Source organism: Anopheles moucheti, chromosome 2, assembly GCF_943734755.1.
Source record: "Anopheles moucheti chromosome 2, idAnoMoucSN_F20_07, whole genome shotgun sequence".
In the NCBI taxonomy this organism is placed as follows: domain Eukaryota; kingdom Metazoa; phylum Arthropoda; class Insecta; order Diptera; family Culicidae; genus Anopheles; species Anopheles moucheti.
The window spans coordinates 61859644-61887461 of record NC_069140.1 but is presented as its reverse complement, the minus strand read 5'-3'; the positions used below and the strand labels follow the sequence as shown (position 1 = coordinate 61887461).

General features: G+C 40.0%; 6 protein-coding genes across 13 annotated transcripts; 4 read left to right on the top strand and 2 right to left on the bottom strand.

Moving 5' to 3' along the window:
- The first annotated feature begins 189 nt into the window (after positions 1–189).
- Positions 190–2206, top strand: LOC128310516 (SET domain-containing protein SmydA-8-like). Its single transcript, XM_053047175.1, has 7 exons — positions 190–245; positions 316–447; positions 518–1073; positions 1162–1313; positions 1412–1506; positions 1586–1908; positions 1985–2206. The coding sequence occupies exons 1-7, from the start codon at positions 190–192 to the stop codon at positions 2204–2206; spliced, it is 1536 nt and encodes a 511-aa protein (XP_052903135.1).
- On the bottom strand, positions 1650–17105 carry LOC128310535 (uncharacterized). Of its 2 annotated transcripts, XR_008288877.1 has the most exons (5): positions 16988–17105; positions 2986–3775; positions 2631–2880; positions 2152–2435; positions 1866–2092 (listed from the first exon to the last, which is right to left on the bottom strand). XR_008288877.1 is itself a non-coding variant. In XM_053047198.1 (4 exons), exons 2-4 carry the CDS (start codon positions 3753–3755, stop codon positions 2211–2213), a joined length of 1245 nt encoding a protein of 414 aa, XP_052903158.1. In that variant the 5' UTR covers positions 3756–3775; positions 16988–17105; the 3' UTR covers positions 1650–2210. The 2 variants fall into 2 exon arrangements, 1 of the variants encoding a protein (XP_052903158.1); XM_053047198.1 differs by having other exon boundaries at positions 1650–2435.
- On the top strand, positions 13632–16800 carry LOC128310526 (uncharacterized). Its single transcript, XM_053047187.1, has 2 exons — positions 13632–14259; positions 15471–16800. Exons 1-2 carry the CDS (start codon positions 14248–14250, stop codon positions 16725–16727), a joined length of 1269 nt encoding a protein of 422 aa, XP_052903147.1. The 5' UTR covers positions 13632–14247; the 3' UTR covers positions 16728–16800.
- A 352-nt stretch (positions 17106–17457) lies between the features above and the next one.
- LOC128299891 (endophilin-B1) lies at positions 17458–22150 on the top strand. Of its 5 annotated transcripts, XM_053036027.1 has the most exons (8): positions 17458–17553; positions 17636–17747; positions 17838–18271; positions 18341–18404; positions 18620–18655; positions 18913–19103; positions 20377–20548; positions 20613–22150. In XM_053036027.1, the coding sequence occupies exons 2-8, from the start codon at positions 17670–17672 to the stop codon at positions 20724–20726; spliced, it is 1089 nt and encodes a 362-aa protein (XP_052891987.1). In that variant the 5' UTR covers positions 17458–17553; positions 17636–17669; the 3' UTR covers positions 20727–22150. The 5 variants fall into 5 exon arrangements, with proteins under 5 accessions (XP_052891987.1, XP_052891986.1, XP_052891989.1 ...); XM_053036026.1 differs by having other exon boundaries at positions 17488–17747; XM_053036029.1 differs by lacking the exon at positions 18620–18655 and having other exon boundaries at positions 17488–17747; positions 20613–22149.
- A 77-nt stretch (positions 22151–22227) lies between these two features.
- On the bottom strand, positions 22228–23308 carry LOC128299892 (40S ribosomal protein S18). The gene is made up of 2 exons (XM_053036031.1): positions 23199–23308; positions 22228–22945 (listed from the first exon to the last, which is right to left on the bottom strand). Exons 1-2 carry the CDS (start codon positions 23199–23201, stop codon positions 22490–22492), a joined length of 459 nt encoding a protein of 152 aa, XP_052891991.1. The 5' UTR covers positions 23202–23308; the 3' UTR covers positions 22228–22489.
- Positions 23309–23773: 465 nt separating this feature from the next.
- LOC128310542 (arginyl-tRNA--protein transferase 1) lies at positions 23774–27710 on the top strand. 3 transcript variants are annotated; one of them, XM_053047204.1, is made up of 7 exons: positions 23774–23827; positions 23894–24379; positions 24454–25103; positions 26044–26193; positions 26902–27062; positions 27158–27467; positions 27527–27710. In XM_053047204.1, the coding sequence occupies exons 2-7, from the start codon at positions 24292–24294 to the stop codon at positions 27617–27619; spliced, it is 1452 nt and encodes a 483-aa protein (XP_052903164.1). In that variant the 5' UTR covers positions 23774–23827; positions 23894–24291; the 3' UTR covers positions 27620–27710. The 3 variants fall into 3 exon arrangements, with proteins under 3 accessions (XP_052903164.1, XP_052903165.1, XP_052903163.1); XM_053047205.1 differs by lacking the exon at positions 26044–26193 and adding an exon at positions 25819–25962; XM_053047203.1 differs by adding an exon at positions 25819–25962 and having other exon boundaries at positions 23775–24379.
- Positions 27711–27818: the final 108 nt, after the last annotated feature.

Sequence of the window (27818 nt, the reverse complement as noted above, 5' to 3'; positions counted from 1 at the left end):
AACGGTTAAAAATGCGCAGCCGCAACACGTGAATATCTCGATCGCTACAGGTAAGATATGTGCTGCCCCCATTTCTGATCGCGAAACACAATACGTACGAAAACATCGATTACAGCAGCATATAGAAAATCGGATTGGTGGTACGGCAAATCTAACGGAAGTTATTGTTTTTCGCATTGTCACAGCACGATGGCAAACAGTTTCGAAAATGCTTGTGAAATACGGAAAAGCGACCAATTAGGAAGGTAAATGTTTTGTTTACTGCTAAGTAAAGCAGACAATCTGAAATACCATCATTAAATGTTATCGTGTTAGATTTCTGATCGCAAAGCGTGACATTAAAGCAGGAGAGCTGATATTAGCTGAGGAACCGATCGTTGTAGGACCGTATTGGGATGCAGACATTAGTTGTTTGGGCTGCCTTAGACCTGCTTCAAGAACTTGCAAGTGAGAACTCTTTGGAAGTGATTATAAATATATTTATAAAACTCAACTGTGATTTTCGTTCGATTGCTAGAAAATGCCTGAGGGCACCGCTTTGTCGAGAGTGTTCGCGACATGATGCAGTGGAGTGCGATTTCTATGAACATGCAGCAAACTTGAGTAAAAATTTTCTCTTCGATCACTTCAACATCATCACTCCCGTTCGCTGTCTCTTGCTATATCGCAGTGACCGACAGAAATACAACGAGTTGTTGGCTATGGAATCGCACTGCGACAGTCGCAGAGGCACGGAAATCTGGCTCATTCATGAACAGTATGTTGTCGAGCCAATGCTCTACGAAGAAGCTTTCCAGCAGATCGATGATCTTATTATATCTGCGGAGCTGTTGCAACGTATCTGCGGTATATTGGACGTAAATACATTCGAAATCCGTGGAAACATGGACAGTCAGGGAGTGCAAATGAACAATTTGGCTCGAGGACTCTATCCCCGAACATCGCTCATGACACACAACTGCCAAACAAATACCTTAATTGCCGTTGACGGCATGTCTAAACTCCGACTGTATGCATCGGTTATGATCAAAACAGGAGAATTGCTGTACTACAACTACACTCGAGTACTGTTCGTAAGTTGGGTTACCGTACTGTTATCAGGAGCGCTCTGTAGTGGTAGAAACTTAATCATTTCCATCTTTCTAATACCCTTTCCTGCAGAGTACATTCGAAAGACAGACGCATCTCCAGAAGGGAAAATATTTCATCTGTACTTGCGCCCGTTGCAATGATCCTACTGAATTAGGCACGCATTTAAGCTCCCTCAAATGTACCGCTTGTACCGATGGTCTTTGTGTGTTCCATCATCAAACGTGAGTCGATTTGTTTACAGCCTCAGAGGTGTCTTACGTTAAATACTTGCTCATCTATTTCATTTCCCACCTTTCCCCAAATAATCTGTATCGAATAGACCTAAATGGGAGTGTAATTCATGCGGCCATCAGCTGCCTAGAGAGTATGTTAATGAAGTCATGTGCGACGCCAGGGAGGATCTTTCAACTTGCAGTAAGATCGTATTTTAACGGTGTATTTGAGTATTGTTATATTTCAAATTTATGGGAATACCTTTTGTCTCTTATTTTAGCACTCGATATACGTAATTTAGAGAAGGCGATTGGGAAACATTCGAAAACACTCAACCCACACCATTCGCTCGTGCTGGAAGCGAAGCAAAGCCTTGCCGGAGAGCTTCGCAGTATGTGTATGTCCTACGATTTGCAAAACGTCCCTCGCCAAGCACTAAAACGTAAGCTAGAACTATGTGAGGAGATGCTACAGGTTCTGCGTGTATTGGACCCGGGAATATCGCGACTTACTGGCATTGGTCTATACGAATATCACGCAGCGCTTGTTGATCTATCACGCCGCAACCATGACACAGGGGAAATTAAAACTCCTGAACTGCTGGTACGGTGTTATCTGCTTGGGTAACATATTGATGAATGCTTACATAATTCCTTTATATTTTCATTTTATTGTACAGGAACGTCTACAGTTAGCCGAAAGTGCCTTAAAGGAAGCTGTTGGTATGTTAGTTTTCGAGCATCCAACCACACCGGAAGGCAACCTTACGAAGAAAGCTTTGTGTGAGCTGAAAGAATTACGAGAATATATACAAAAGGTGCAGGCTATGGAGGAAGACGAACGTACGGATCGTCAGTTCCGTGGAAAACGCAACAATAATACAGGAAAGAGTATGAAATAATAGATTATAATTGCGGTACTGTCCGGTCTATGATGTCTAGTACATCCTGTAAAATGAGCGATCTGTTTCGGCAGTTAGGTGGTTGACAGTGAACGCACTCCTCCAGAAGATTGTGTAGATTTTGTACAGCTTCATCACGGTGTGGCAACATTGGTTGATCTAATCCTTTACTATGATCATTATGAAGCAGTCCTGCGGCGTGTCTTCCGTTTACATTTTCTAACAATAACTAAAGAAAAGCGGTAAAAAAAAATTAGCGGAAAAGCCAAAGTTATTACTAGGACTTTTACGTATACATTGTATCGATTACTATTAAAAATTTCTTTGAGGATACAATGTTGTTTTCGTTAATCCAAATTTACACAGGGACTACGACAGAAATGCTTAGAAAAAAAGAAATACAACAAGTTGTAGTAATACTGACCTGACATGTAGCAAAGAAATTCAAGTCGCTGTTCGAGTAACGACAAACATCTTCCTGAACGTAGGCGAAACATCCATTGCATTCGATTCTACCATGCACGTGATATGTGTTATGACGAGTAGAAAATGTTTTAGACCGGCTATCCAATATGATGACATTATCTAGATCAACAATGGAGACCCGAACGTTTCTGCCGCCGTTTTCAACGTCCACTACCACGTTGTCTGGATTAATGTCGGTAAGGTAGATACTAAAATTGATTTTTGTTTAAAAAAAATTGATTGATCATGCACATAGCGCTACATTTGATAGGTACATTTCACAGGTGTCAATCAAAACCAAAGCGTACACTTACCGAAATCCATGAATTCCATCGGTAAATCTAAATGCCGCTTTTATTAGCTTCGAAGTAATTAACATGCGGGTGGCTAACGGATGGGCGTAAAAATGTTCGAGCGTCTGTCCTTCGTAACTTTCAATGAAGGAAAAACCGACCGTGGCCAAAAGTTTTGGTACATAAAAATAGGTATCACGCATTGAGAACAGTTTTAGTAGCAGCGGCTCTACGTTTGTGCGTATGGCTAGAAGATTCCACAATTCATTGTCTGCAGGCTCGAATAAAGCTAAAAACCGTTGCAATGTTTGCCTATTGCCAGTGGTTGGACAAAAGATGCAGCCTTCAATCCTTGCAGTATCTAGTATTGATTCTTTGATGAATTCTTTTGCTTCCTCTACGCTGCCGTTGCGTTTCCAAGAAGTGCAGTGTTGCTTGGGTTGTGGATGCAACTCACAAAATTCTTGTAACAATTTTTCTATTATTTCACCACGATTGGTATGTTTCAATACAGCTGGATTGTTCTGTTTTTGAAACGCACCAATCCTGGTCGTGTGTGAATTAAACACACTGTTGATTCTATTGAAAAGGTTTTCCGCATGCGGCACGAACAGTTTATGCAAATCATCACACTTTGGTAACATTGAGAAGCATTCTGGACACAGTGCATGGCTATCGTATTCACAAATAGCTTCCAATGGTCCTTTCGTACGGCTGTTTTCTTTTGGCAAACGTTGGAAAACTATTATTATGAATAGTAGTATAAAGTACGGAGTACTGGCAGACTTCATGCTCAGTACTGCCTAAATCCCTGTGAAATAGAAATGGAAATATTTATTTGAGTATTTTTAACAGATAATTTTAATTTTTCATTTAATTTTAATTTATTAAACAATGTTTGCCTGGTGGGTCAACATACAAACTTAAAGCTAACTGTTGGAGACGTGAACGCCACACGGATAAACGCGGTTGCTTGGCAACAGTCAGTGCAATAGAGTTCCGTGGTGACGCCAGTAGACGCGCACCTTTTCCAGACTAGTAGGCTCAGGCTTAATACGTGTTGCATAATCATTAAGAAAATGTATTGTATTCGAAGATACAACACTAACTTAAAATAAAGATTAAGATTAAGCCTGCTTTAAGAGCTAGGAGAGGAAACTATTGGAAGGGACTAGGATCACGCAGCAAAGGATCATTGCGACCCACAGAGGTATGGCGTAAAGAAATAAGTAAAGGGGGACGAATACGAAGAGTACGGGTAGGGACATAAAAAGGAATCAAGCACAACAAAAACGGAGCATCAATACGATCGAACCGGAAGGAAGCAATAAATGGGACTTGGGAATGGTGGCTGCGAGCCTCGTGAGTTTGAAGTCCAGCCGTAGGAGACCAGGGCAAAGATCTAACCAACGAACAGAACAGCGCTTCAAGACATCTTGAAGAAACACACAATTTACAACCGACGAATTTGGGAGGAAAATTTTCAAATCATCGGCTTAACACAGAAAACTGTCTGGTGGTAAAACAGAAATATCATCATTAAGGAACAGGACAAACAACAAAGGGCTTAACACACTACCCTTGGGAACACCTGCACCAGAGCAAAAGGGGACGGAAAGGTTGACATTTATTTTTACCCGTTATGTACGGTCACATAGAATAGAGCGCAACCAGGAGACAATAGTGCTATTAATTCCAAATTGAGACAGTTTTTCAACAAGCAACACATGAGGAACACGATCAAATGCAGATTTGAAGTCCGTGTAAGTAACATCAACTTGAGGGACAACTTGAAGTTGGGACAACAGGAAGGACTTAAAACAAAGGAGGTTAGAGGCAGTAGAACGATATGGACAAAACCATGTTGTTGAGAAATAATGAGTCTACGGGAAAAAATAACACCTTGGCAATTGCACATAAACGTGAGATATCACGGTACTTTGAAGCAATGGAATGATTTCCCTGATTGATTGAGGCTAGGGATAAGCCAAGCTTGTTTCCAAGTAGAGGGGAAAACAGACAAGCATAAGGATAAACGAAACAACTTCACCAGTAGTGGAGTAAACAAGAGCTAAAGTTTTTTATGACTATGGGCAGGAATGTGTTTTATGAGCAGGAATGTCATCGCGACCAGGAGAAAAGGAAGGTTTCAGTTTATCGATAGCAAGACAAACTGTATCGGTAGTAATGAGAGAAAAAATGGGCGAATTCTCCATCGTGTAAGCCAACTGGAATAGATAAATAAAGACCACTCCCTGGAGCAGAAGAGCCACAAGATAAGTATATGAACTATTTTAATTTTACGTGTTTATTACTCACAATCACACTGATTCTCTATTCATGCTTATGAAAAGAGTTGGGTTTTTTTCTTAAGTTAACTCCTTTGCATTATTTCGTATTTGTATTATTTTTGTTGGTTTTGGCCTCTTTTTCTGTTCCAGAAAATTTAAATTTTATGATAGTTTGGTGATAAGAAGACACTGTAACACTGTACTTGAACGAATCGGTTAATGGTACCATTGGTGCCTTCACTTCATCCCAGGATGGTAAACCGATAATAACCGCAGCCCGTGATTGAACCCAATTCAGAGACAGCGTATCAGTTGATAGCGTCAACCTGGAGGTGGCAAAGGAATTCTGCTAGCTCGGGACGATTGTTTGCTTTGGACAACGGCATCGCCACCAAAATACGGGGACGCATTGTGCAAAGGAATCGTTCATACTATGGCCTTCACTGTCTATGAACCTAAGTCGATTACAAAGATTTCCTCCGTGTAATAAGGCTTCAAAGGATTCGATATTGTTTTTATTGATAAAATGATAAAATGCAGTCTTAAGCGTATGTTTTGATTAAACCAGAAATAATTGGAACAAAATGTCGAGCCCTTGGGATATAATGGGTTCTGGTTATATCGTTTCTCGGTCCAAGTCAACATAGACGCCGTTGATCTCAACAGCATTGCTTTCAATGTCAACATGGTTCGACACTTTCTTATAATTGCATGCATATTTTCAACAATGTGTACTTCGATGTCACCACTGTTTCATTGAATCTTATAAACATCATTTTTGGAATGGTTTGACCGATCTGATTTGTGAGAGGTTGTTACCGTTAATGAATACTATGCTATTGGAGGCTAATGAAGGCCACTACGGATAGAGTGCATTGCAAAGTGAAGATGTCGAACATGCTGTCGAAATCGTTCGAATCTCACCGGGGTCTGAGCCAAGGGGATGGACTCTCCTGTTTACTATTCAACATAGCTCTGAAAAGAGCCGATATCCAGGACAAGCTTTTCATGTTTTCCCTTTAAGTCCTTGGCTTCACGGACGACAATGACATCAACGCACGGACATTTGAGGTGGTGTGCGATACGTACACCCGACTGAAACGTGAAGCCTTAAAGAATGCATTGAGGATCAATGGGACGAAGACAAAACACCTGCTTGTCAGAGGATAGGACCCACCTGGGGAGCAGAGTATCAGATGACGGTTACGATCTTGAGGTAGTAGAGAATTTCTGCTACATTGGTCGTAACTACAACCTACCACCGGAATACAACCTAAACAGCAAAATCCCAAGGCGTATTGTGAATGGGAATCGTCCCTACGACGAGCTCCACATACTCCTGCAATCCAAAAGACTCTAGCACACGAAATGCACGATATATTGCACACTGATGCGTCATGTAGTCCTTTACGCATACGAGTCCTGGACTATGCTGACGGAGAACTCCGATGCACTCGCTATTCTCGAACGGCGGGTGCTAAGGACCATTTTTGGTTATATGTGCGAGCAAGGCGTGTGGAGAAAAAGAACGAACCACGAGCTCGCTGAGCTGTTTGGCGAAGTTGATATCCTGACGGTAGTTAAAGACGGAAGGATACGATGGTTGGGGCATGTGATGAGGATGCCGGACTCATGCTCTACCAGAAAGGTGCTCGTCAACAACCCGTTCAACCCTGGGCAAGCTAAGAAGAATAAGAAGAAGTGTTGCGTCTTGGAATTTTGAATGGAAGTAACCATACAAAAATGTAACATTGTAAACCGCAGTGAAATAGTTCAAGGAAGCTATGACATTTTTTAAAATGGCTATATAAGCGGGAGCAATTGTTCAATAAAGCAGTTTTTGTAAATCGGTTGAAGTAGAAACAGTTGGTTTCATTTATCAGAGCTCGACAGAGGTTTTCGACACCTTACCCCCTTCTGTCTGGATAGGCTCTCCAAGCATTGGATAAGGAGCAACTAGTGGGAAGGTCTGGTAAGCGGGACGAATCGCCACCTCTGCTTCACTTCAAAAGGAAAGAACGAAGGCCTTTCACCGGTAGTGCTTGATATTTCATCGCATGGCCAGATGTTTAATTTTCAATGTTTATCAATTAGTTCGTCCACCGAGAACGGTTCAACGAGGATCGTTATTTGGAGTTGCAATAAACGCAAAGAAATTTTTAAATTGGGATATAGACATCGTAAAATCGAACTGACACGAACATTGATTGAATCGCCTAATCATGGCTTTAAGTGGCGCGTTAGTACATTTGTAAGTGGCGTACAACATTTGTCGGTGTCTAGATACATGCGGAGTAGTGATGGGAAATTAGGAGTGAATGCAAAAATTCACTCTGACCCGAAGACAAAAAACCGGAATCGATCTCAGATGTTTCCGCATATGACTCGGAATGTGACTCCGGCATGTGTGCTAGCAGCGGAGGCGAGTCCGATGTTGACAACGGAGTCGATACTATAATCAACGATCAAGTCACCAACTAATTCGACACCAGATTTGTCCGGAAGTGTTCCACGGGCTTTAATGAGTTTTTCCATATCAGCGTTTTTCCGTTGTATTTTACATAGCTTTGCAATGTGTTTGTTTCAGCATTGCAGTCCGATGCAGTTTTTTTTCTTTAGTTTTGTAATAGAAATGTTCCTTGTAATCCTTGTTTTTCATCATTTTCCACAGTTTTTAGTTAGTCTTTGCGGGCATTATGGTAGCAGCGTCATGAACATGAACAGACCGGACCAATACCCTGTACGCCGGAATGACTTTCCAGCTACGATAAAATGATAAACACGATAAAAAGAACCAGCGTATATTTAATTTTGTGAAATTTGACTATTGTAAATTTGAGGATTTCTTGTTAGGGCAAGGTATTAATTTTCTACACTATGACGACTAACTGGACAATGTTATACAGCTTTTTACTGAAAAGGTTAGATCCTTGTTCCCTTTATGTTCTCCACACTTTCCGCTCTCCCTTGGTTGGATCGGTGTTTAAGAGCATTACGGAAGGATAAAAACCTACCGCTCGATCTACCGTAAAACACGTTCTGCATTCCATTTACGAATGTATAAATATGCGTAATTGTAAACCCCGCGAGTTTCTTCCCATATCTCCGTCAAATTATATATGTCTACTTTAATCCTATCATGACGCGATCTCTTCGTGATGTATGTCTAACAGTCTAGAACTTTGCGCGCAAAAATGCTACTCTATATCTTTTGGACGTCCCAACGCTAGGAAAATGGTCACAAACTATGCACTACTCAACTCTACCATACAACGAGTGTCTCTTCTAAAAGACCTCGGTGTATGGCTTGATGAATAATTGTCTTTCAAAAAGCAAATAGATACTGTAGTGGCTAAAGATCGCAAAGCTATGGGACTTTTATGTCGGCTTTCGGCGAATGTTCGCGACCCTCTCGGTCTAAATTGTATTGTTGCTGGGTTAGATCTACCATTGTATAAGCTTGCGAAATCTGGGCTTCGCCCGGTGTCACCGCGCTTCAACTAATAACAATCGGATCATTGATTCGACATTCTAATGTATCAATGCCTCCCTACTCTATGCGTTGTAGAATGCTGGGAATAGTAGATGGTAAATCACACCAGTCACATGTGCAAGCCATGTCTTCATCGCTAAGATTCTCCTCAACAATGTTGATGCCCCATCTTCTCATCCTCATTACACCTATCCTCATTAAACCTATATGTTCCTTATCGTCCTCTCCGATTCCGTCCTCCTTTGCTCATTCCTGCCCGCTGAATGAAAATGATTCAGCGAAGGATGAAATCATCCAATGATAGCTTTGCATACCTTTTTGAGTAAAACATCTCGATATCTGCTTTCCGGGCCGGGTTAATAAATGACTCTATGTAATCCTTTGAGTTGAATTTAATTTTTTGCCCTACTACCATATTACATTTAAGATTAGTGTTGTATATTACTCTTATGCCAACTACTTTATTTCATGCAACTAACAATACTGAAGGTTACTTCGATACGCGTAATACCAAAGAGAAAAGCACGGCCTCCTAGAGTCCGTTTCTAATTGTTGCTCATTGACAACGACTCATATCTCGCAAATGCCATACATGACATTTCCTCCCTTCTTAGAGAGGCTCTACGGGGAGACGCTTACTCTGGTGGTCTCAGGTTCGCTTGTTACACTTGTTGTTGCCCAGGAAAGATCTCATTTGATCAATATGACGTTTTAGATGTCTTCCTTGAAAGAGGACGTCGTAGTGTAGATCACCAAGGCGAGAATGTACCGTAGCAGGTATCCACTTGTCCATCCTAACGTTACCAGACAAACAGTAGACTTGCTGACCGGGACGAAAAGAACGATATGTCGGTTCGAATCGGGTCTGCTGTTTCTCAGTGAGTCTAGAGTGTGGATCTTGTGGTCGCACTAGATCGATTCGAGTTCTGATGTTTCGACCTAAGAACATCTTCGCAGGCGATTCTCCTGTTTCCGTATGCGGTACTTTGCGATACTGTTGCAAAAAGCTATTGATATTTGTCTGTAAATTACTGCTTGTAGTCCTCATCGCTTTTAATGCTCTTTTGACGTGGTAAACGTGAACGTGGTGACGTCGCGATGTGTTCCGCTCGTATTGGCAGCTGCTGGATCTGATGCAGCATGAAATCTTCAAATTCATCATGGTTTCCTCCCTTGTACAAAGAGAAGCTATTCACATCAGATTTCGTGGGCGTGCACGGGATACGGGAACAGTAATCGTCATTCGTGTTTTGGGAAGTTGGTGTGCTCGGAGCTATCATATTAGCCAGGTCGATCTGATCCACGAAGTGCGCGATCCACTCACGGCCAAAAAGAGAATCGTTTTTACCAGATACCACGTACAGATTCAATCTTCGAGTTACAGAACCAACGGATACGTTCACTGGCAAGCGGCCCAGACAATTAATGCGATGACCAGTGTAACTGGTGAATTGTCTATCTGTTGGTAGTAGAGAATATTGTGCCTTCATTGATTTCAACGTGGTTTCACCTATAATACCGCATGGGGCTCCCGTGTCTAATTCCATCTCAGTATTTTTTCCGTCTATTTTAATGTTGATCATTATTTTGGCGCTAGGTGCAGTATTTTGCACTGTATTGATGACCTGTACTGAATCGATATTATAAGCAGGGATTTGATCGATCTTATTATGTTCGCGCGGTGAGATTCCTGAGCGGCAGACATGCGAAAGGTGACCCTTTTTGTTGCACGTCCGACATATAGCGTTGCGGAAACGACAAGAACTTCTTTGGTGTGGCTCACCACAACCATTGCAGGACGTAATTGCTGAGTTGTTATTACTTACTGTTTTTGATCTGGGGAATTGCTTTTCAGATGTATATTTGGAATGCGTAGCTAGTGGCTTGGGCTTAGGATATCCTGCTTGACGGAACGGTTGTTGCCTTTTTGTGTGAGGTTTTTCGTAACCTAGCTTATTTGTACCTTCGCTTGGTGTTATCGTTGTTGCTGTGGAGATATCCCGAACCGTGTTGCGCGTTGTTTCAAGCGTTAGAGCAATATCCAAAGCTTCTTGGAACCTATCCGGATTTTTAGCGATGACTTCGTCACAAATATCGCGTGCTTCCATTCCGTGTAGCATTTGTTCAATCAACATTCTGTCGAGAAAATCGTCATACTCACAGTAGGCTGTGCCTTGTTTGAGTCGAAGAACGAATTGCGATATTGTTTCGCCCTTTTGCTGTAGAATGTTCCGGAACTTTACACTTTCGACAAATTTGTTTTTCTTACTATCGTAGTGGTTTTGAAGCGTTGTCCGCAGCTCTGAATATGAAATTTCTTCCGGTTGTCTTGGAGTAACGAGAAACTTGAAAGCGTTGTTCAGTTCGGTTCCCATATGTACACGAGCGTAGTCGGCATATTTGCTGACGGGAATGTTGCTGAGTTTAAGACCCCATTCAAATCGGTTGAAGTAGTCTTCTACTGTGGATCCATCAGCTGCAATAAACGGTGGGTGTGAGAATGTTGGCAACTTCGGCGTATGAGCAGCGTTGTCTCGATTTGCCGGTCCGTTGGCGGTGCCCAGGGCGGACTTTAGAGCTTCCGCGATCATTATGGAAAACTGTGCCATGGATGCTTGATCTAGCTGGTCCATTATGATTCTCACTTCCTTTTCACTGTACTTTTCGAGGAAATCCTTTTCACTGTACTTTTCGAGGAAATCCCACCGCTGCCACCAAAATGTTGTATATTACTCTTATGCCAACTACTTTATTTCATGCAACTAACAAAACTGAAGGTTACTTCGATACGCGTAATACCAAAGTGAAAAGCACGGCCTCCTAGAGTCCGTTTCTAATTGTCGCTCATTGACAACGACTTATATCTCGCAAATGCCATACATGACAATTAGACTGTAAGATAACGTTTTTTGCTGAGTGGAGTCTCGAACAGGCCCCGTGAAGGAATGGCCTTTCAGCACGAGAGTAATGCTGGCTGCTGGGAATATAAAATTGTAAGGGAATCCGCCCGAGCAAGGTCTTGCACCGTTGATCTCCAAGGAGATATCCGTTAGTTTTTCTAGCTACAAAATAATTTGGGGAACCTATGCCGCAGAAAGACGAGACCTGATACTAGACAATTCGGATACGGTCAAAAGCGTGATTTAGCGGTCATTTAGCGTAAGAAACGACCGTGTGCTGTGTGCGAGGAAAGCGTTTCGAAATGAACGCTAACCTCCTCGTGTGAGCAATCGATTGAATTTATTTTATTATGTACAAAGTTGGCTCTTATGTAGAAAATTTTCCTTGATCCGAATTCTCTCCTTACTTTCTCCTTTCTTCATTCTTCTGTCCTTTTCCATATGGACATAGGATTACAATTTTTTTATAATATGCTATTTTAGGATGCACCCTAATACTAAAGCGTGTACTTAGATTTTTCATGGCGTTTGCTTCCTGGAATCCTACCTAAATATCCATCAGCGATCCTAATGGTTGATATTTTCAATCGGTATAATTTATGGGCGTCTCAACATAACCGATTTCCGCTGATATGCCTTTTACCTGTTGAATTGCTGTCTGGTTTTTTCAATAACCCGAAGGAGTCCATGTAGAATCAAACAAAAATCAAACTCGGTAAATATAAACAACAAAAATAACAATTAAGTAAAAATAACCAAAACAGATTACCAGTGTAATTGCAAAGGAAAAAGAATAGTATAAATAGTAGAGTAAATCCATTTTATCTTTCGTACCAAACAATAAAACCAACATTTGTAACAAAGCAGTAGAAAAACTGAAGAAATTATAATAGTTATAAGAAAATTATAAGTCCTGAGTAATCTACAGTCCTCTAGAAATCCTCCAGTGCACTGGAATAGACTCCAGATAATTTTTGTTAAAGCGCACCGTGATTTAGGCCTTCTAAGTTAAAGTGGAATTACGGTTTGTTTGTTGTGTAAAGGGGTTACTTAAACCAATATTTGAACACCGACCCAGGGTGTAGGAAAGTATCCTTTTAAACAAAGGAGATGGAGCATTCAAATAGCGGGAGTTATTTATAACTGGTGAAACATAAAAACTCAATTTATTTTTATTGGATTTTAAATCAAACATGAATTCAATAATGTAGTATTTTTATGTCACATATGTTGTGCGTGGTTTTGATAGAACTTGAACATTGTTTCTTTTTGCATGTTTACTTTGTACTATGAATCGACACATACACAACAAGAGACGTTCGTACGATGAACAGCTGATAACGATAGCGTAGGGTACTAACGCACACAGCGTTGATGTTGTCAACTATTTGATTGGTTCAATCCCATCCAAAATTCCTATTTAATATTCAACTTAATTTTAAATAGATGTTCTATCAGATATGATACACTGGAACTGTAAAATGTTGATTTTTATGATCGTTCCAAAAACAGTTGAACCTTTTCACAAATCAAGATCATTTGTAGGTCAACAAAAATGTAAACACCAAACGGTTATAGTTGTGCTGGACACAACAAGCAGCAACAAAGCAGCATGTTGCCCGTGAAGGATTTTTACTCGGCACGGTGCAGGCATTTCAACTACTCGTGATGGTACTAAATGGAGAAAAATTGTTATAATAAGTATCCGCTAGTTTTAATTTGGCAAGCGACGATAGAACGTATTCTTGTGTTCTTCATCTATCTTCTATCCATTCTTAATGCAGCTATTTAGCCTGTGTATGCGTGCGAGCGTGTAGTGTCCGTATGAGTGTGCGTAGTGCGGGTCGCTTGATTTCATTCTATCCAGTCTTCGTCGATCTCACCAACACACAATACAGTTCTAACGCATGCTATAGAATTATTTCTGTTTAGCCCCAACACGGCCCCTGCAGAGTGCGCCGACGTCGTATTTGCGTCGTCAGCGCGGTGCAAACAGCAGTCATAAAATCGATGTGAGTGAATCCATCGTTGCGGGTGCCTGAGTAGGTTCTGGCAGTCTTGTGACTATAGTTTGGCTGTCCATCAGTATTTAGACGTGGAACAAACTCCGTTTTCCTTACGGGCTAGAACGTACCGTCCGCAACGTTTTGTGCCATTGAATATTGGTTACGCAAATTCATCATGCTTCATTTTTCGTGGAGCGTAATCTCTGTGATACTTACAAGAAGGAATCAGAGAGGGCGTTGATAATCAACATCGCGACTCCTCACTTCGCCAAGAATTGTTTATGCTCAAATGTGTACTGTGAACAAAAATTATCCGCGACAAAAGGAATAACAAAAGCCTACATACAATGAATACAGTGGCAATGGTGTGACAACGGAACGAGTGTTTCTTGGTAGTGCAGCGAGAAAATATTACATAATAAATGTGTTGCTTTGCGTATTGCGTCCATTCACAGCTTGCGAACATTTAGATTCAATAGTTCTACCGCCGTAATTGCAGTTAAATTTGTGTTATATTGTAATACGGAAAACGGACAACGAATCATCAGAATTTGAAGTAAAAACAAGGCCTTTGGTCTCGACGCTGATAAAATATGAGCTCAAAGGTAAGCACCTAGTCCTACTTGTCATAAAAGCGATAAAAAAAATCATAAATGTAAGCACACTGTCCATTGAACAACAGCTTGCATACAGCATCCTTTTGGTCGCTAAACGCTAAAGCGCCATACCTGCAGCGACATCAATGAACAAACCAGTTGAGGTCGAAGCGCGAAGAAGCAGTAGCTCTGCGTTGTATGGAATGGAGTTCAAGTTCAAGTACTACAGGTTTCGTTCTCCCGCTCGTTCATGATTGCGTGAACGTGTTACAACGCGTGTCTTTGTGTTGGCTTATTGCAGAGTATCCAGGCAAGGTTAAGCCGAGGCTCGAGGCCAGTGGCAATGATCGCCGCTTGCGATTTAATACATAACTCTGAGCGAACGGCTGCAGATAGTTTGCTATGCGTGCTTCTTGTTATCCTCTACAACCATAGTGATGAGTTTAGTATGTACAGGAAAAAAACTGTATCAGCCTTCTAGGAACGGTCGCGTGCTTTGCGAGGCAGTAGGTATAGTTGCTCAATAACAAAACCTGATCTGCTCTGTGACTGCGAAAAAGAGTAAAATAATCGTAATCGGGCTTGGACAATGACCTGGCAAAGCACTGCCTCGTTTGTTGTATAAAGGTTTTGCTTTTCTAAGCTTGCAAAACATTCGATCTATTTGACGAAAGTAATCTTTTTCAGTTTATCTATTTTTCATTTTAAATTTGAATGGTCAAACGGTACATATTCATATCTACTTTTTGTAATCATGAATATCTAATTGTTTCTGTTCATCATCACATTCGAATAATTTTATCACGACAATCAAGTATTTGCACGGATCGGATTTACAAGCCGCAGTTTTACACAACTGAAGGTATTTGTGTTCAAGGGTTCCTTTTGATTGTGTTCAAGAGTCATTAGTAACTAATATCGTCTAATCTCTTCTTATCCCTTTGCCTACAATGTGCACGTAGCACTGATTTTTGACGGAGACACTTCACTTTTACTGCCCATTATAGATTGTTTAGAGCCATCAAATTGCTTTATGTGTTATAACAGTATCTATGTTGTTTAAATTTGTTTCGATTATTATCATTTCAATATACACAACAAGACTGCTATCAGTCAAAGCATCAGCGACACAAGCGTAGAATCATGATTCATCGAAATCGAGAAGAAATGCTTAAGTATTTGAGTCCGATTATGATCGTTTCCTTATCTTTTCCCAATAGGTAGCATCAGCCCCGACCATGGCGAAAGAACTACCAACTGATTTTGGCCAACGATTCAACGAGCTGCGCAAAAAGAAACATCTAGTCGATTGCTCCTTCCGCGTGGGCGAAGACGTTTACCACTGTCACAAGCTTATCCTCTCGGCGGCCAGTCCTGTTTTTGAAACTATGTTCTATGGAGCATTAGCCGAAAAGCAGACGGTTAAGATAGCAGATATCAAGTCTAGGGTATTTGAACGTATGCTGGAGTACATCTACGTAGGGTCTATAGACTTCGACGGGATACAGAATATTGAAGAGCTGCTTGAGTTGTACTATTGTGCGGAAAAGTATATGATTGATAGTTTGCACGAGAAGTGTGTTAGCTATTTCGGAAAGAATATTAACCCGAATAATGTGCTGAAAATACTCGATATAGCGTACCGGATGAATTTGGATGATATTATATATTCGTGCATGTGCGTGTTGAAACACTTTTTTTCGTCTGGAATGAGCTTGAGCAACATCATTCTGGAGAGAAATCATCATCTGTCCAAAAACTGTGTTGATCTTATCTTGGAAGATAATTTCGAAGTAAAGGACAATATCATCTGTATGATACGAGCCTGGTGTATTACGGAATGCGAGCAAAATCGGCTGAAAATCAACAGAGACAGCATGAAAACAGTTCTGCAGGATATTGAGCTACCAGACACACTGAAGGACACGATTGCTGGATGTAGCTTTACCAAGTTTACGCCTATCGTAGGCGACAAATCGGGCTGGATACCAGTACAGCGCATCCACTACAAAGCTGTTCGTCCTTTGATTATTGGTGACGAGATGGACTTTGAAGCAAACATAACCACCAATCGGTTTATTGTGATAAAATCGTTAAACATAAACAGCCGGCTGCTGCCACAACTGAAGGTTTTCGATGTGCGGCAAGAAACGTACACCGAAAAGCTGACGGTTGAAATATCTGCCAAGTATAGCAACGATCGGCAGAAGATTTATCAAAAAGAGCACCTGATCTATGGTGTAGCATTTAACGATAGCCTGCAAGTGAGCTTGACCGAACAAATCGTCTTCTTCCCGGATGTTACATACATTGTCAGACTGAAATGGGACGCCAACAGTCTGGGGTACGAATATCCGCGTTCTATACTTGCTACGTATGGCAAGTGTAAGCAATTGCTGGTAAATTTTAGTGAAAATATTTATCTTCAAAGCTCCGGCAGTATACTGAATGGAATAATTTGCGATCTGTACAAGTAATTTGAGACACTGTCACAGACAGCACAATGCGCCAGCGGCCCAACTCTGCGGCGAAAGTACTGAACAAAAATGAAAATAAATAAAGTCTCCAAAATAGGGGAAACAAATGTATGCATCAAATGTTCTCATCGATCTTTTAATATTGTGTAAAATATTGAACCGATGCTTACCGGACCGCATGATCAAGGAAAGCAACGTTATTTGAGAAGGTCTAGCTAAATGTACACTGTAATGGTAATACATTTCAAAACAATACTCACAATCAGAAGCAAAACGAAAGAAATAAGCCGAAATAAGGACGATTAACTAGCTAATGCACTCTCTAAAAATGTTCCAACATTTTGCGCCACTTTTGATAATTTCCCATTGACTTTCTTTGTAAACAAATAGCTGTCAGTGAGCTAAGCCATTAGCCCAAGTTACATACAATTTGTGGATCCGATTTTGCAAACGAAAGCCAAGCTAACCATAACGAGCTTTGCATTCTGCTGAACGCATGAATATGAAAAATGTATGATTGATTGTTTGAATAGCAAAAAAAGGCATTTTAAATTTGTTCCGAGTTCCATCTAGCATAATGGCACTCTTGTTTTTACACATTTATACAACGAGATGTAGGATTTCTATGAACACAAGGACTCATCGCCATATTTTGTGCTTTTTTTGCCCATCCCTACGGGCGAGCTACCTTTTGTATATACGTCTTATAAAAATCAATAACAAATGTCACAACTTTTCATTGCAAAATAACAAAGAAAAATCGAACTATTCGCTTTTGCCATTTTCTGTACTTGGTGTAAAAACAAAGTAAATGCCGTCGACCTAAGTGCGTGTTAAGTGGTCACTGAAGACATATTTATCAACAAGATTACTTGATTAGCCTGCTTTTGAATCACTAACTTACATAGCAGTACACAACACCGTACGATCACAGCTCCCAACATGAATATCAAAATGCCGGAGTTTGATGTGAAGAAGTTTGTTAAAGGAGCTGGTTCTACGCTCTCGCGAGTAGTACAGGTAGGAAATGAATGAATGAACGTTAAACTGAACCGGTAGCACTTACAATTCCCGTTTATTTCTGTCCATATCCTCATCGTACGGCGGTAGCTCACCGAAGAGAAACTTGGGACGTCGGAAAAAACCGAGATGGATGCGCGCTTCGAACATTTAAGTGAACGGTCCGACTCGGCGAAGCTTTGGACGGAAAAGATTATGCGGGATACGGAGGCTGCACTCATCCCAAATCCAGCCAATCGAATGGAAGATTTCATATTTGAGAAGATCGAAAAACAGAAACCAAAACGCCTGAGTAACCTGGAATATTTAGGATTGGATATGATTGAAGGTGGTGGTGAATTTGGACAAGATGGTCCGTACGGAAGTGCATTGATCAAGGTTGGGCAAGCAGAGCAGAAACTGGGTTCATGCGAACGTGATTTCATTGGTTCTGCAGGAATGTGTTTCATTCAGCCGTTGAAAAAATTCTTAGAAGGGGAAATGAAAACTATCACTAAAGAGAAAGGGGTACTAGAGAGTAAACGGTAAGCGATGGGATTGCAACAATTTATGTGTCGAAAATAGTTTATTAATGTATAAATCATTTCCTACAGCTTGGATTTGGATGCATGCAAAAATCGGGTTCGCAAAGCACGTAGCATGATTGGCCAGCAAGCGGTAAGGAATGTTAGATGTAATCAATTTCATTCTAGATGATATGATATAATTGAGCACACTTTCTTCTATCTTGGTAAAAGTAAATAATGTCAAATTTCTCATATCCTACCATTGTGACCGTTTTGAGACGGCAGAACGGTGGAGGGCAATTAACATTGGAATTAATTTAAAAATTATTATTAATTTAACAATTCCTCAATTGCTTCAACGTTCAGAAGGATGGGATATCGCCAGAAGTGACATTAGAACAGGTACAGTTATTGTAGTAACTACGTCTGCCTTGCCCAGTAGATAGGAGGGAAACCATAATAGGCTTTTATTATTTGAATGTTGGTTCAATTTCGATTTGTTTTATTCAATGATTTCATCATTTGATTTTCGCAATCTATGCTTCGATTTCATTTTTTCATTAGACATGTCTTGAAGTATGCAATCGTCTTATCTTATCGTTTTATCTTGCATTTAGATAAAATTATACTACATAACCTTTTCTGTACCCTTATTTTAGGCCGAACGGGATCTGCGAGTAGCACAATCTGAGTTTGACCGGCAGGCGGAGATTACGAAACTACTGCTTGAAGGCATAAGTACCACACAAGCTACCCATTTGCGCTACCTGCACTCGTTAGTTGAAGCCCAAGTGCGATATTACGGTCAGTGCAATAAAATAATGTCGGATTTGCAGCGCGAACTTGTTAGGTAAGTTAGCACATGGGTACACATCCCACATCGATCGCTGGGTAGGGGTCAATTGCCTGGGAACCTGTTGTGTTGTGGATGTGTCCGATTTATTAGTTCTGTTCTTGTTGCTATGTTGCGTGTGGATTCAGCTATTAAATATCTGAATGTTTATCTATACATATTTGTGTGAAAGTTCCCAACGCGCGTACAAAAGTGTCGTCCCACTATTTAATCCTAATTGCTGCTCTTCTGTCAGTCCTTTACTGTTATCTATCTTTTCTTTCTCTTTATCTTGTTATTTTTCTCTACGTCTACCTTTGCACCATTCACGGAACACATGTAAAAAATAATATTCAAAACTTATGCTCTATCCGACCGTCCTAGCATGCGTCCTCCTACGCCACGATTAAGAGTAAACAGTGAGGATGTTGATCTCACGTGTGGACCGCCTTACTTAAGTAAATTCCAAACACAAGACAGCTCACAACACTACCAACAGACAATAACTTTGCATCCTGCTGTCCTGACGACATCCGGGAAGCCACCCCTTAGTATATCACCCGAAAACTTTCCTATTGTGGATGACAGTGTAATAGCAGCCCTAGTGGCCGATAGTGATCCAAATGACATTTCCGTGCTTTAATTTGTAGTACGTAATTTTTACTTCTTTTTATCCTAAATATGCTCACTTTGTTAAACTTTCCTGCAATTACTGTTAATCCTATTCCTGAACCATAAGACGTGCTTTGGTCTTAAACATTTAGTGTGCAACCGTCGTTTCTATCTTGCAGAGCTATGCTTTTTATGACCTGGATTAGTTTAATATGCATCTATCTATATGTACATAAATACGTATGACTATCGGACTTTAGTGAAGGAACTTTAGAAATTTTTATAAGAATATAGTACAATTTTTAATTATTTTACACGCACAATTCTTTAATTATTGCTAAGGTTTCTCAGTGGCATTGCGCTATAACAAGCAACTATCTTTCACTGTTTTATTGTCGTGTTAAGTATGGTTTCGTTTTCTGTTTAAATGCCCTGTTCAATGACATTTTAGACATGTATTACATATTTTGTGCTTGCCCAAGTATCACAAATAAATATCGGTATAATTAATGCTAGACTATCTGTTCGTGGTTGTTTGTGTAGCTGTCTTTTGTCTTTACAATGTGTCTCTCTGGTTTTTTCTCACGTTGAATACATGCTTTGGCGGGTGGTTTGGCTTGAAACGGGGCGGATCAAACCAATGCGAAAACAATAACACGACTAACTCGGATACGATTAGTCTTGGTGGCCCGCAGCCGTATGTTCCGGTGTCTGGTTACGAGGAAGATGATGCACTTGCCGGGCGAATAAACAACATCGAACTGGGGGCTAATTCAGGATATCGGCGGGCTCGCGTGCTTTGCTCATATGACGCCAAAGACGGCACCGAACTGAATCTCACATCGAACGAGGCAAGTATTGTTTAGTTTTCGACATAGGAAAAGCAAATTAACGTTTTCTTTTTCTCTGTTGCAGGTTATATTTGTTTGCGAGTGTAACCCACCAAACAGTGATTACATGAATGGAAAACAGGGGCTACTCAAAGGACTGGTACCGAAGGCATTCCTCGAGATGTTGGATGATGATTAAATTTAATTTTCCGGTGAGAAAGTCGTTTTTAATGGTTTGCTTGTCACTGGAATTGAAGTAATAATTGCACGATATTTAGGGCTTATGTTAGACAGGGGGAGCGTCATAATTCATTGTTTGTTACTTGATTGTAGGATAATAATTCTCTTGCCACGTATTTTGTCATTATCAATTTGATTAATAGTTAAACCACTGCACGAACCCCCAGACGGGCTAAGCATGTAGATGAAGTAAGAAGGTTCTTAGTTGGACAGTTCGGTATCATAGATTGATTTCCAATGTTCATTGATTAATTTTTTACATGTAAAGTTTGAAGTGCAGCGTTGCTGGTTCATAATCTCTGTATGTCGTCCAACGAATGAAGAAATACGCTATCTCTAATGCATATTTTGCTTTAGCTAATTTACCCACAAGGAAAATAACGAATCTATAAACAAAACTGCGTATAGTTTGCAGTTGAGCGCACTCTATGTAATAATACTCAGTTATTGCTGCTCAATTTTTTTTACTAGAAAATGAATCAATTTGTAAGTGTTTTGCACTTGTACTTGTGGTCAATTATTAGCAACCATTACATTACCCGTGAAAGAGGGCCAATGTAACCAAAGCATGAGGTTAGTCGTTTATCAGAATACGCTTTTCCTTCCCATTAAATACATTCCCGTCACGAATCTAAAACAAAACACAACATAGTTCCAAGATAGTTAAGAACAGCTGCGTTTTCAAGAATATATAACGCGTTTGGCGCTAACGGAACCAAAATTAAAAGACTTGATTAAGGATCAAAATGGAATCGGTTTGATCAATTGCTCTAGGATCGTTAGTATGAAAATCGTAAATTTACCAACTTGTTGTGCATCGTTTGAATTTTAAAATACTCCTCTCCTAGAACATGCTAACTATTTCTTCCACCCTTACCAACGATACCCGTTGTACGTATATATTCGCTTCATAAATTAACAATTACTCGATAATCTTAACAGAAGCTAATTTAAATAACTGTTGCTACATGAGGTAAAACACAATTTGCCAGGCCAGGTAAGGCCAGAGAGATAATAAATAGTCAGATCATTCGTCGTTAAACCATAAGCAAAGGTAAAAGACGTTGCAGAATCACGTTTTGCGAAGATCGAAATGCGCTTTACATTATAAAACATAGGATATATGAATAAAGTCAATTTCGCGATTGATATTATTGTTGACATACCTTTATGGTATACATATGCGTTTTTGTGGTGTGACAGCAACATAAAATCAACACCTTACAAAAGTTACTAATTGAACAATAAAAGGAGTTATGCATAACATGATTCGTTTGAATAAAGACACGAGTGAACAAACATATTCTTACTTCTTTTCACAACAACTATGTAACAAGAAAAATTGATTATTTGAAAGCGAAATTATCCTTTCGGGTCACCGATCACATCACTATCGTTCGGATGCAGTAGAGACTATCACGTATCGCTCACGAACGATATAAGATCCTAAGTAATAAACAAACACTACTCACAGATTCAAAGCTTTTTTCAATAAGAACTATTTATTGGAAAGTACATCTCTCGCATAGGATGTCACTACACCACAATAATAGTTCTTACTATTTTTCGCACATCTCACACCGCTTATTTTCTTGCCGCCTACCCTTTGAATGTTGCTTATACATACATTCCGAGAATTTCCGCATTCGTCCTTTAGTTTAACGGCTTCACACAACACATACCCAAATGGAGTGATAGATCACCGTTCGTTTACTTGGGCGCTTACTTCTTCTTGGACACACCGACGGTACGACCACGGCGACCGGTAGTCTTCGTGTGCTGACCACGGACACGCAGACCCCAGTAGTGACGCATACCACGATGGGCATGGATACGCTTCAACCGCTCCAAATCTTCACGAAGCTTCGAGTCGATGTTGGACGAAGTCAATTGCATGTATTTGCCATCAACGATATCCTTCTGTCTGTTCAAGAACCAGTCCGGAATTTTGTACTGACGCGGGTTGGAGATGATGGTAATGATCTTCTCGACCTCCTCATCCGAACACTCACCGGCACGCTTGAACGGGTCGACATCGGCTTTTTTCAGGACGACGTGGGCATAACGACGACCGACACCCTTGATGGCGGTTAGTGCGATCGGTACCGTACGCTTACCGTCGATGTTGGTGCTCAGCACACGAAGAATGTGCTGGAATTTTTCTGGGATCACGAGCGACTGGAAATGAACAAAACATGGAAACACGTCCATGGTTAGTTGTGGGCATAGATATTGAAACACACAGGCAATAAAGCCGCGCATCTAGCTGCAGTGATGTCAACACAGCCAACCGTACTTAAAACAACATCCATTTCTCCGGCGCTACACACTCATCCAATCGATATATGAGCAACATATACATGATTTACACCACTAATATAATTGCGATACACACAAAAAACAGTATTTGTATAAAGAAACAGTATTTTACCATTTTCAATCGAATTTGTCCAGCGATGCAGAATGTGCCTGCTTGCGAAAGGCTGAATACACCGGAAAAGAGGGAAAGAGCGAACAGACGAAACGAAGAACGAAGGAATATCGGTGCTTCCGGTTAAATGAAGTTTGTTTGACGCGTACGCGTACGCGTTTCGGTAGATTCAAATGTGCGTTTTATACGTCAAAACGAGGGGAAAAGTCGCGTGGACGACTGCAAATTTGATTACCAGATGAACCAAATGAACAGATATCCTAGATTGGTAGACCAAATCGCGATTAGTAATTTTAAAATCCAGTTCGTAAGTTTTACTTTTGGATACTTTTCGGTCCTTGTTATTTCTGGTTTTGAGGACGATTTTGTTTTGCTTGCAGCGTTTGTTTCAGAACGTCAATCGCTATCTCTGTCTAATGATTTTTTCTCGCCGCTCTTGTCATCGTTCTGCAGTAAAATAAAATCACAATATTACAATATTGTCATATTTTTGTTGCTGGTCTTGCCACAAATTTGTAAAAAGCTGATCAAACAGGGACAAGCTATACTGCATTGAATAGAAAACGTTGAGTCATACGTAGTGCTAGAATTATCGATATCTGCATAAATACTGTGCATCGAACCAGTTGGTATATATTATTTTTGCATGACAATGCTGTTGTTTTGTAATAAATACATTTGTATGCCATCTACAGGTGTGTAAAGATAAATTACATCCAAACATAGTTACTTTCCTCGCATTCAATCATACAGTACTCCGTGGCAACCGGTTTAATCGACAATCGTAGCAGCTTTTCTATTCTAAGAACTCCGCATCAGTAAGCAGAAAAAGATAAGAATTTGTAAAGTGAATAATCGATAAGCCGTACCACACTTGAAAGTGACTGGATTTAAAGCAAAATCTAGATAGCAAAGTACGAGCAGTAAAATCAGAGTGTTGGCCTGGTTGCTGCTTATTGTTAATCTTACACCTGGTGTTAGGTTAGAACAATAGGAAAACGCTCAAAGAGGCATTAACAGGACATGAATCAACACAGATAAAGTAAAACTGAGATTCTATTGTCCAAGTAGCCTTTTAAAATAACAGCACAATATGGCATTTTCCATAGTAGAATACTATGGTGAAAACTCAAGGTATCAATGCGGATATTGTAAGCAGTCAAGGTCATGCTCTTCCTATGGTAAATATTTAACATTTCCTTGGTTTTTACTATCGACGACTATGTTGACATTTTCCCTTAAATTTCTTCTACAGGTATGTGGGCACACAAGCTTTGTTGCCAAGACTATCAAGAGCTGATTGATCGTGGCTGGCGGCGATCCGGTTGCTACTGCTATAAACCTATGATGGAAATCACTTGCTGCCCATCATACACCATAAAGTGTGATGCTATGAACTTTCGCCTGAACAAATCACATAAAAAAATTATAAAACGGATGAACAAGTTTCTGCGTGATGGCAAACAAGACACAACAGAAATGACGGTTCTGTCGAACAGCGAGGAAACCACATCTCATGATACCGGTGGCCACGAGCATATGGAAGTACCTTGCGTACAACCGAAACCACTAGATCCGAGTCTGATGGGTTTGGACACGAATGATAGCGATGAATGTCGGCCTGTTGCTGACGAAAGTGGGTTCAGTGGTTTACAAATACCCAAATTGACAGAATCATTGGGCGTTTCAGTACATCAAAGCGATTCCAACGCAAGCAATCAGCCAAAGAAAGCTAAGATGTTGCGCATTGAAAGGAAGCGCGAAAAGTTGCAGAAAAAGGGACTGTCTGGGGAAGCAATCGAACAGATGATGAAACCCAGTGGTAACAAAAATAAAGAAAAATCATTAGAAGATTTTCTTGAGGAATGTCCACAGAAAAATAACAAGCCTGTGCATCATTTACAGGTAAGCAAAAATTTCACTCCAAACGCACACTGTCATAACATACGATCATGTTGAATATTTCAACCTTATAACATATGGTTTTTGAAATGGAATGGATCAATCGAATTTTTTTTCGATTTCTCTGCCACCTATTGACAAAACCTGTTATGCGTTATCTTTTGTAGCTACGCTATTGTGCACAGAGCATTTATATATTGTTTTCAACTTATTTGCTATCGCCACTACAAATGCAAACATCGACTTTTTTACGAAGAAACTTTGCAACCGCTCGAAAAATAAACTGCCTCATTTGGAGAAGTTGCACTCTGGCATATCTGGTGATATGCCAGAGTGCAACTTCTCCTTTAATGTCAACAAATCAAAGAAGATGGGCTATTTATAAAACTAAATATTTCTGGCGATCCCTAACTCTTATGATGGGCTAAAACCTGAAGCGGAGGTTCTTTGCCATTAAATTTGAGCCTTAAACCGATGCACATTTGGTCAGTAAAACTGAGAGCTTATTATGTTTAAGTTTTGAGTGGCCTTTGGTAAGGTTCCGGCCAGCATGCCAAATACAAACCGATACCATTGTAGCAAAATTTAAATTTTCTATTTAGTATTTTTGTCTCGTCCTGCGAAATCATTCCATTTTCAGGTATACGTTAGGTTAAAATGTTAGATCAGAAATATTTTGCTTATGGTACGTGTTTAAAACATTATTTCTTCCTCACAGGTAAAATGTGTAGTTGCTAGTGAAGGTGCCACTGCTACCACATTTAAACTGTACAGCTTATACCAACAAAGCATTCATAAAGATCCACTATCCAAACTGAACATGGACCGCTTCAAGCGCTTCCTTGTTAAATCACCACTAAAGGTAAATATCATTAAACCTTTTTAATTTAGTTTCTTTTTTTCTCTTTTTTCTATCCCTAAAAAATCTTCAACTGTCGAATAGATCGTGACGCTTCTCACTTCTGGAGCGAAATTTAGAGAAAGCTTGCATGTTTCATACGATCTGTACAAAAAGTATCAGACGGCCATTCACAATGATCCACCCGGTGCGATTGAAGACTATCTGGACTTTTTGGTGAAGTCGCCATTAAAGGTACTTTTGTCTTATTTGCACTTTTTCGTTTGATATGATTATGATTTATGACGTATGATTTCTTAACACCTTTGAAGACATTTTTTGTAATTGTTGAGTCTGTAGCGTGAATGTGATTGATTGACCAGTTTGATTTCAATACAAATATTTAGCTGAACGGACTTTGAATGCGTGGTGCATTGGCGAACAAAACTTTTGCACAATGCTACTTGCAGAATCAACTAAATCCACACTTGGAAAACATATTAATACAAAATCTGCACTACCTTCAATTCTGAATGGAGGCAATATATAATCTATACGTATTGTATTTTAATCTAATTATTTTCTTATTTAATTAGAAATGGTGATTTTTTATAGGAGCCGACCGGGTGGTGTATTAATAGCATCCTTCATATGAAAGGACCGGCCCAAAATCCCATCTGGACCAATGCTCCGTAGCAAGGACTGACTACTAGTATTGATTGAGCTATTGATCCAACATTATTATTCTGTTCTGTTCGAGAAAATTTATCAGTTCGTTGTAGCACAAGTTTTACACTTATCCAGTATGGATAATAATCTTCACTTGTTAAGACTAAATGTAAATGTATACAACCTATGACCAAGTGTACACATTTTCGGGTCGTTGCAAACATTAATGTTCAAAAAAGTCTCAATTGCTATGGTCTTATTAATATTTGTTCTGTTTTTGTCATCTTTTTGTAGGACTCGCAAGAGTACGGTACCTTTCATCAACAGTACTGGCTAGATGATCGTCTTATTGCTGTGGGTGTGATTGATGTGCTACCGTTCTGTGTCAGTTCGGTCTATTTTTTCTACGATCCTGAGTTTAAATTTCTATCGCTCGGTACTTACGGCTCGCTACGGTAAGTTTAGCGACTATTGCTTTTTTAAGCCATTGTTCAATTAATTCAAAGAAATTATGTTTTCTCTTTATATTGTCGCTAATCAACCCGTTTAGAGAGCTAGCGTTCACACGTTCACTGAACCGTAAAATTCCTAGTATTAAAAACTACTATATGGGTTTTTATATACACTCATGCCCTAAGATGCGATACAAAAGTAACCTTCAACCATCGTACTTGCTTTGTCCGGAGGCTTATACGTGGCATTTGCTAGATAAAACCGTTTTAGCGAAGCTAGACGCACATAAGTACAGTCGATTAAATGATGATGTTGGGGCGCTGGATGCGAACAAAACAACGGAACAGGACTTAAAGGATGTACTGCTACTTGTTGGCAGATCCTACACGACTTACTCGGAGTATTTGGTAAATTCATTACTTACATTACGTCGATACACAGTGTTTAATGCTTTTATCTTTTGTAGGAAATGGTTGGTAAAGGAATACCGTTTTTGTCGGAATATGCTCGACTGGTAGGAAAAAGCTGTGCAAAGAAAATGATGCTCTATAGAGTGTAGCCGTTATAATGATGGGATGTTTGTTCCTTGCAATTGTGTACTTCACTTATTATAAATTGGTTTTTATTAAATAATTTATGAAATGACTTCCTGCAAAGCAGCAGAGTGTTGTCTTACAGTTAATTTACTTGATGCTACATTTATAGTTAAGATGTAATATACAGCGTAAAATTGATCTCACATCGGTTAAGGACATGGT